Below are 9301 nucleotides of genomic sequence, written 5' to 3' on the forward strand. Positions count from 1 at the left end.
GTTCCAGTAATGAAAGAGGAAGTTTGTGTCCGAGCCGCCATGTCGGTCTGGTTTTACCTGCAGGAGCTCAGTGATGCATTCAGGGGCATCACGTATACCCGCCCGCCGACAAGTTAACCAGCTAACAAAAGTAATATTAAAACCCTGATTATTAACTCTATTGTGAAACAGTCTAGCTCTATACGTCTGCCAGTGTTAAAATGGGAAGAGGACTTGTGTCTTTCTTCCTAAACCAGGATATTTGAAAATACTTTCAGTATGAAAAGATACACATAACTCCACCAAAATGTCAGATTTTTATTTGACTTTTTAAAGAATTATAATTTGTACAAACTGAGAAAAGCTTAAATTCTTAAAGTGGCTATTAGAACAAAACTTCAAGCTCTCTCTAAGAAGTAATTAATCTGCACAAACAAAGGAAAAACACAAAATCAAACTATGCAAACCAGTAAAAACTGAATTAAACTTTAAAGGCTTCTTAGGAATGTGAACATGATCAGTATTTACAAAGTTTAAAACTCAATCACGAAAAATTAAAACCCTTAAAAGTATTGTAGTAGTTGTAGTAAACATGTTCAGATAAAAGAATCAAACTTCCTGCCACTTGGTGACGGAAAAACATATAAAAACCCAAAACAATCATTTCACTGTGAAGTAAGAAAATCCACCAATCTTCACTCTGAAGGATCAAATCAGAAAATAATCATCAATAAAGAAAGATTCATCAATACGAACGTGTAAAAAATTCTAAATCTTTGTTAAAACCCCCCGAAGGTGGAGAAGCTCCAGCTTCATTGGGTACATGAAGAATAAAATCCTCTTTTAAAAACGAGTCCAACTCTTAGAAAAGCATCAGTTGAATCAGTGAGGCGCCTGATGCTGCAGCTCCATCTTGTTCTCCACCAACTCAGCTCCTTTCTGCCTCCTGACACTCGTCTCACATCCTTTTCTCCACCCAGAAAGTCTCTGAGAAGACGGTCCACCGTCTGTTGGTGTCAAATCTTCTTCCTGTCAGAAATCTCATGAAACTGTGGAGGTTCTTTAGAGAACTACACAAGGAGACATGGAGGAAGTTCTCTACTGAGGTTTGATGAACTCTGCTGAGCCTAATACTAAAACTCCAGCGTGTAGCGGCTGAGTGAAGCTGGTCTGGACTCTGTGGAGGAGAGTCATGGTTCCTGAGACGCTGTAGAACGACAGAATACCTGCTGTGTGATCCAGGTACACTCCCACTCTGGAGGACAGAGGACCTGGGACGGGAGTTACTGTGTCGTTGCGATGGAACGTAAATCTGTCTAACCCAGAATGTAAAGCCCAGGATTTGTCATTAGATCCAAATATACATTCCCTGTTGCTCCCTGATCTGCTGATGTTCTTGTATGTGACTGCTATAACTCCTCCTCCTCTTCTCCACTTCACCTCCCAGTAACGACGTCCAGTCAGACTCTCTCTGCTCAGAACCTGTCGACATGTTGTGAATCTCTCTGGATGATCAGAATAAGACCGTTCTACTGATGTTAATGTAACTTTTCTGTTCCTGTCAGTTAACACCAGCTTTCTGTGAGCAGTGTTTGGATCCAGGTGGATCTGCAGTGAATATTGTAAGAAGTCCTCTCTGGTCTCTGGCTGTGCTTGTGGCAGTAAAAGCTCTCCAGTGTCTCTCGGTGAGACGTTTGTCCCCGTCTCTCTCAGGATGTCCTGTATTGTCTCTCTGCTCTCTGCCACAGCTGTTGCCACATCCTTAAAGTATGTGAGAGGAGCAGGGTGGATGCTGGAGGAGTGTGTGGGCTCACTGAGTGCTGACACTGAGGGGTAGCTGTGTAGAAACTGCTGGTGGTCCTCTGTGTGAGACAGCTGCTCCAGCTGGACGTCTTTCCTCTTCAGCTGGACCGTCTCCTGCTGCAGCTTCTCCTTCAGCTCTTTGACTCCACTCACTGCAGTTTGCTGCTGGGATCTGAGCTGCTGCTTCACCTCACCGCTTCTTTTCTGGATGAGACGGATCATCTGGGTGAAGCTCTCCTTGCTGTGCTCCACTGCTTCATCAGCAGAGGCATTGATGGCCTCCACCTGCTGCTGAAGCAGCTCCACCTCTTTCTCTCGCTGCTGGATTCTCTGCTGGATGTTCAGTCGACTGGCCTCCACCTCCTTCTGCTTCTCCATCCTTTCTGCAGCAGCTGGGACTGTTTCATGGCCTCTGTGTTGGTCCATGGTGCAGAGGTAACAGATACACTGCTGATCAGTGCGACAGAAAATCTTCATCACCTCATCGTGACGAGAGCAGATGTTGTCCTGGAGATTCCTGGAGGGCTCCACCAGCTGGTGCTTCTTTAATGGAGCAGCTTGGTAGTGAGGTTGGAGGTGTTCCTCACAGTAAGAGGCCAAACAGACCCGACAGGACTTGATGGCTTTCAGCTTCCTCCCAGGACAAACATCACAGGACACGTCTTCAGGTCCAGCAGAGCAGAGATCAGCTGCAGCAGCTTGGAGTCTCGTCTTCTTCAGATCCTCCACCAACTCTGCTAACAGGATGTTCTTCTTCAGGTTAGGCCTCCGGCTGAACCTCTTCCTGCACTGAGGACAGCTGTAGCTTCCCTCGTTCGGTCCATCCCAGTGTCTGTTAATACAGTTGCTGCAGTAGCTGTGTCCACAGGGAACCGCCACTGGATCCTTCAGGAGATCCAGACAGATGGAACAAGAGAACTTTTCTGAATCCAGCTGAGCTCCTGCTGTTGCCATTTTCTCCTCTCAACACCAGCGAGTGTCTGAAGACTTTCTCTTCCTGCTCAGCAGGTTTATAACATCCCAGCTGAAACCAAACCCTCCCCTGGTTTCGTCCTCCTGTGAACGTTGATCCTCATTGGTTCTTCTGGTGAGCTGCGTCACTCTGCAGCTCAGAGACGTCATCGATTCCTCAGCTGGAAGATCTGGGAAAGAGGAGGAGACAGTGACTCAGCGTGGGACAGAAGGGAGGGGCCGCCAGAGGCTGTTTGGTTTCCAGGAAATGATGCAGTTTAACTTGACATTCCAACCATCGTTCAGCTGGAATGTGGCGTTAAGACTCGCATCGACGTTTCAAGTTTCGTCTTTTCAAATGATAATCAGATTTGTTTCACTCTCTTTACAAATGATTAGTAACTATCACAAATCAGAAAGTCATTAAAAGACAGTGGGGTTGTGGAAGAATAATGACAATATGTTCGTCCATGATGTAAATTTTCAGATTAATTTATTGTCATTCTGGTAAATTACACTGCAGAATGAAAGTACGAAGCACCTCCTGCCTGAGGAGAGGAGTGAAAACAGTCCAGGTCCAATGTGGCGGACCAATGTATCGAGGACCAGTATGGTGGACATATATGGTAGACCAATGTGGTGGACCAAAAAATCCATCCATCCATCCATCCATCCATCCATCCATTTTCTTCCACTTATCCGATCCGGATCGTTGAGGCAGCAGTCTCAGCAGGGATGTCCAGACTTCCCTCGCCCCAGACACGTCCTCCAGCTCTTCTGGTGGGACCCCAAGGCGTTCCCAGGCCAGCCGAGAGACATCGTCTCTCCAGCGTGTCCTAGGTCTGCTCCGAGGCCTCCTACCGGAGGGACATGCCCGGAACACCTCCCGAGGGAGGCGTCCGGGGGGCATCTCAAACAGATGCCCGAGCCTCAGCTGGCTCCTCTGGATGTGGAGGAGCAGCAGCTCTACTCTGAGCTCCTCCCTGGTGACGGAGCTCCTCACCCTATCTCTAAGGGGGCGCCCAGCCACCCTACGGAGGAAACTCATTTCAACCGCTTGTATCCGGGATCTCCTTCTTTCGGTCATGACCCAAAGCTCATGACAATAGGTGAAGGGAGGAATGAAGATCGACCGGTAAATCCAGAGCCTCGCCTTTTGGCTTCGCTCCTTCTTCACCACGACGGACCGATAGAGCGACCGCATAACTGCAGACGCTGCACCGATCCGCCTGTCGATCTCACGCTCCATCTTCCCCCCACTCCTGAACAAGACCCCGAGATACTTGAACTCCTCCACTTGGGACAAGGGCTCTCCACCTACTGAAGGGGGCAAGCCGCCTTTTTCCGGTGGAGAACCATGGCCTCGGATTTAGAGGTGCTGATCCTCATCCCAGTTGCTTCACACTCGGCTGTGAACGCGCCAGTGCAAGCTGAAGGTCCAGGTTTGATGAAGCCACCAGGACCACATCGTCTGCAAAAAGCAGAGACGAGATCCTGTGGTCCCCAAACCGGACCCCCTCCGGTCCCTGGCTGTGCCTAGAAGTTCTGTCCATAAAAGTTATGAACAGAACCGGTGACAAAGGACAGCCCTGCCGGAGGCCAGAGTGCACTGGGAACAGGTCCGACTTACTGCCGGCAATGTGAACCAAACTCCTGCTCCGGGCGTACAGGGACCGGACAGCCCTTAGCAAAGGGTCCTGGACTCCATACTCCCGGAGCACCCCCCACAGGACCTCCTGAGGGACACAGTCGAACGCCTTCTCCAGGTCCACAAAACACATGTGGACTGATTGGGTGAACTCCCATGAACCCTCGAGAACCGGGGGAGAGTCTAGAGCTGGTCCAGTGTTCTGCAGGACGAAAACCGCATTGTTCCTCTTGGATCCGAGATTCGACTAACGGCCGGATCAGAGGTACTGTAGAGGTACTATCCGAGCAAGTAAAGGCCCCTGCAGACTCCCATAAGAACCCGTAAGAACAAGTAGAAAACTCTTCTTGTGACGTCGGCGAGAGTTCACACTGTCGAGCTCGCTGGCCACGCCCCCTCACCTCAGGTCACGCCCCCTCACGGCAGACACGTTTCTGCGAAGCGCTGTTTTCAACCGCACAGCCTGTTTCTCGCCTCCAGTGTTCCCAGTAACACATTCCTCTGAACTGTTCCAGTAATGAAAGAGGAAGTTTGTGTCCGAGCCGCCATGTCGGTCTGGTTTTACCTGCAGGAGCTCAGTGATGCATTCAGGGGCATCACGTATACCCGCCCGCCGACAAGTTAACCAGCTAACAAAAGTAATATTAAAACCCTGATTATTAACTCTATTGTGAAACAGTCTAGCTCTATACGTCTGCCAGTGTTAAAATGGGAAGAGGACTTGTGTCTTTCTTCCTAAACCAGGATATTTGAAAATACTTTCAGTATGAAAAGATACACATAACTCCACCAAAATGTCAGATTTTTATTTGACTTTTTAAAGAATTATAATTTGTACAAACTGAGAAAAGCTTAAATTCTTAAAGTGGCTATTAGAACAAAACTTCAAGCTCTCTCTAAGAAGTAATTAATCTGCACAAACAAAGGAAAAACACAAAATCAAACTATGCAAACCAGTAAAAACTGAATTAAACTTTAAAGGCTTCTTAGGAATGTGAACATGATCAGTATTTACAAAGTTTAAAACTCAATCACGAAGAATTAAAACCCTTAAAAGTATTGTAGTAGTTGTAGTCAACATGTTCAGATAAAAGAATCAAACTTCCTGCCACTTGGTGACGGAAAAACATATAAAAACCCAAAACAATCATTTCACTGTGAAGTAAGAAAATCCACCAATCTTCACTCTGAAGGATCAAATCAGAAAATAATCATCAATAAAGAAAGATTCATCAATACGAACGTGTAAAAAGTTCTAAATCTTTGTTAAAACCCCCCGAAGGTGGAGAAGCTCCAGCTTCATTGGGTACATGAAGAATAAAATCCTCTTTTAAAAACGAGTCCAACTCTTAGAAAAGCATCAGTTGAATCAGTGAGGCGCCTGATGCTGCAGCTCCATCTTGTTCTCCACCAACTCAGCTCCTTTCTGCCTCCTGACACTCGTCTCACATCCTTTTCTCCACCCAGAAAGTCTCTGAGAAGACGGTCCACCGTCTGTTGGTGTCAAATCTTCTTCCTGTCAGAAATCTCATGAAACTGTGGAGGCTCTTTAGAGAACTACACAAGGAGACATGGAGGAAGTTCTCTACTGAGGTTTGATGAACTCTGCTGAGCCTAATACATAAACTCCAGCGTGTAGCGGCTGAGTGAAGCTGGTCTGGACTCTGTGGAGGAGAGTCATGGTTCCTGAGACGCTGTAGAACGACAGAATACCTGCTGTGTGATCCAGGTACACTCCCACTCTGGAGGACATACGACCTGGGACGGGAGTTAGTGTGCTGTTGTGATGGAACGTAAAACTGTCAGAGTCAGAATATAAAGACCAGGATTTGTCATTAAATCCAAATATACATTCATTGTTGATCCCTGATCTGCTGATGTTCTTGTATGTGACTGCTATAACTCCTCCTCCTCCTCTCCACTCCACCTCCCAGTAATGACGTCCAGTCAGACTCTCTCTGCTCAGAACCTGTGGACATGTTGGGAATCTGTCTGGATGATCAGAATGACGCTGATCTACTGATGTTAATGTAACTTTTCTGTTACTGTCAGTTAATAACAGCCGTCTGCTTGCAGTGTTTGGATCCAGGTGGATCTGCAGTGAATATTGTAGGAAGTCCTCTCTGGTCTCTGGCTGTGCTTGTGGCAGTAAAAGCTCTCCAGCGTCTTCCTCCTCCTCCTCCTCCTCCTCCTCTTCGTCTTCCTCCTCCTCCTCCTCTTCATCTTTCTCCTCCTCCTCCTTCTCGTCTTCCTCCTCTTCGTCTTCCTCCTCCTCCTCGTCTTCCTCCTCCTCCTCTTCGTCTTCCTCCTCCTCCTCCTCTCCAGTGTCTCTCGGTGAGACGTTTGTCCCCGTCTGTCTCAGGATGTCCTGTATTGTCTCTCTGCTCTCTGCCACAGCTGTTGCCACATCCTTAAAGTATGTGAGAGGAGCAGGGTGGATGCTGGAGGAGTGTGTGGGCTCACTGAGTGCTGACACTGAGGGGTAGCTGTGTAGAACCTGCTGGTGGTCCTCTGTGTGAGACAGCTGCTCCAGCTGGACGTCTTTCCTCTTCAGCTGGACCGTCTCCTGCTGCAGCTTCTCCTTCAGCTCTTTGACTCCACTCACTGCAGTTTGCTGCTGGGATCTGAGCTGCTGCTTCACCTCACCGCTTCTTTTCTGGATGAGACGGATCATCTGGGTGAAGCTCTCCTCGCTGTGCTCCACTGCTTCATCAGCAGAGACATTGATGGCCTCCACCTGCTGCTGAAGCAGCTCCACCTCTTTCTCTCGCTGCTGGATTCTCTGCTGGATGTTCAGTCGACTGGCCTCCACCTCCTTCTGCTTCTCCATCCTTTCTGCAGCAGCTGGGACTGTTTCATGGCCTCTGTGTTGGTCCATGGTGCAGAGGTAACAGATACACTGCTGATCAGTGCGACAGAAAATCTTCATCACCTCATCGTGACGAGAGCAGATGTTGTCCTGGAGATTCCTGGAGGGCTCCACCAGCTGGTGCTTCTTTAATGGAGCAGCTTGGTAGTGAGGTTGGAGGTGTTCCTCACAGTAAGAGGCCAAACAGACCCGACAGGACTTGATGGCTTTCAGCTTCCTCCCAGGACAAACATCACAGGACACGTCTTCAGGTCCAGCAGAGCAGAGATCAGCTGCAGCAGCTTGGAGTCTCATCTTCTTCAGATCCTCCACCAACTCTGCTAACATGATGTTCTTCTTCAGGTCAGGCCTCCGGCTGAACCTCTTCCTGCACTGAGGACAGCTGTAGCTTCCCTCGTTCTCTCCATCCCAGTGTCTGTTAATACAGTTGCTGCAGTAGCTGTGTCCACAGGGAACCGTCACTGGATCCTTCAGGAGATCCAGACAGATGGAACAAGAGAACTTTTCTGAATCCAGTTGAGCTCCTGCTGTTGCCATTTTCTCCTCTCAACACCAGCGAGTGTCTGAAGACTTTCTCTTCCTGCTCAGCAGGTTTAAAACATCCCAGCTGAAACCAAACCCTCCCCTGGTTTCGTCCTCCTGTGAACGTTGATCCTCACTGGTTCTTCTAGTGAGCTGCTTCACTCTGCAGCTCAGAGACGTCATCGATTCCTCAGCTGGAAGACCTGGGAAAGAGGAGGAGACAGTGACTCAGCGTGGGACAGAAGGGAGGGGCCGCCAGAGGCTTATATGATTCCAGGAAATGATGCAGTTTAACTTGACATTCCAACCATCGTTCAGCTGGAATGTGGCGTTAAGACTCGCATCGACGTTTCAAGTTTTCGTCTTTTCAAATGATAATCAGATTTGTTTCACTCTCTTTACAAATGATTAGTAACTAACACAAATCAGAAAGTCATTAAAAGACAGTGGGGTTGTGGAAGAATAATGACAATATGTTCGTCCGGGGGGCATCCCAAACAGATGCCCGAGCCTCAGCTGGCTCCTCTGGATGTGGAGGAGCAGCGGCTCTACTCCGAGCTCCTCCCTGGTGACGGAGCTCCTCACCCTATCTCTAAGGGGGCGCCCAGCCGCCCTACGGAGGAAACTCATTTCAGCCGCTTGTATCCGGGATCTCGTTCATTCGGTCATGACCCAAAGCTCATGACCATAGGTGAGGGTAGGAACGAAGATCGACCGGTAAATCCAGAGCCTCGCCTTTTGGCTTCGCTCCTTCTTCACCACGACGGACCGATACAGCGACCGCATGACTGCAGACGCTGCACCGATCCGCCTGTCGATCTCACACTCGATCTTCCCCCCACTCCTGAACAAGACCCCGAGATACTTGAACTACTCCACCTGGGACAAGGGCTCTCCACCTACTGAAGGGGGCAAGCCACCTTTTTCCGGTGGAGAACCATGGCCTCGGATTTAGAGGTGCTGATCCTCATCCCAGTTGCTTCACACTCTGAGAACCGCGCCAGTGCACGCTGAAGGTCCAGGTTCCAGAGGCCACCAGGACCACATCATCTGCAAAAAGCAGAGACGAGATCCTCTGGTCCCCAAACCGGACCCCCTCCGGTCCCTGGCTGTGCCTAGAAGTTCTGTCCATAAAAGTTATGAACAGAACCGGTGACAAAGGACAGCCCTGCCGGAGGCCAGAGTGCACTGGGAACAGGTCCGACTTACTGCCGGCAATGCGAACCAAACTCCTGCTCCGGGCGTACAGGGACCGGACAGCCCTTAGCAAAGGGTCCTGGACTCCATACTCCCGGAGCACCCCCCACAGGACATCCCGAGGGACACGGTCAAACGCCTTCTCCAGGTCCACAAAACACATGTGGACTGGTTGGGTGAACTCCCATGAACCCTCGAGTACCCGGTGGAGAGTCTAGAGCTGGTCCAGTGTTCTGCAGGACGAAAACCGCATTGTTCCTCTTGGATCCGAGGTTCGACTAACGGCCAGATCCTCCTCTCCAGTACCCTGGAAGAGACTTTCCCAGGGAGGC

The 9301-nt window shown here is 49.3% G+C and overlaps 2 protein-coding genes across 2 annotated transcripts; both read right to left on the minus strand.

The window, feature by feature from the left end:
• Positions 1–284: 284 nt before the first annotated feature.
• On the minus strand, positions 285–2755 carry LOC308123409 (tripartite motif-containing protein 16-like). Its single transcript, XM_080485894.1, has one exon. The coding sequence runs from the start codon at positions 2734–2736 to the stop codon at positions 1078–1080; it is 1659 nt and encodes a 552-aa protein (XP_080342020.1). The 5' UTR covers positions 2737–2755; the 3' UTR covers positions 285–1077.
• A 2418-nt stretch (positions 2756–5173) lies between these two features.
• LOC308123408 (tripartite motif-containing protein 16-like) lies at positions 5174–7813 on the minus strand. The gene has a single exon (XM_080485893.1). The coding sequence runs from the start codon at positions 7785–7787 to the stop codon at positions 5967–5969; it is 1821 nt and encodes a 606-aa protein (XP_080342019.1). The 5' UTR covers positions 7788–7813; the 3' UTR covers positions 5174–5966.
• Between the last annotated feature and the right edge of the window lie 1488 nt (positions 7814–9301).

The sequence above is a fragment of the Lipophrys pholis genome (assembly GCF_963383615.2).
Source record: "Lipophrys pholis genome assembly, chromosome: 18".
NCBI lineage: Eukaryota > Metazoa > Chordata > Actinopteri > Blenniiformes > Blenniidae > Lipophrys > Lipophrys pholis.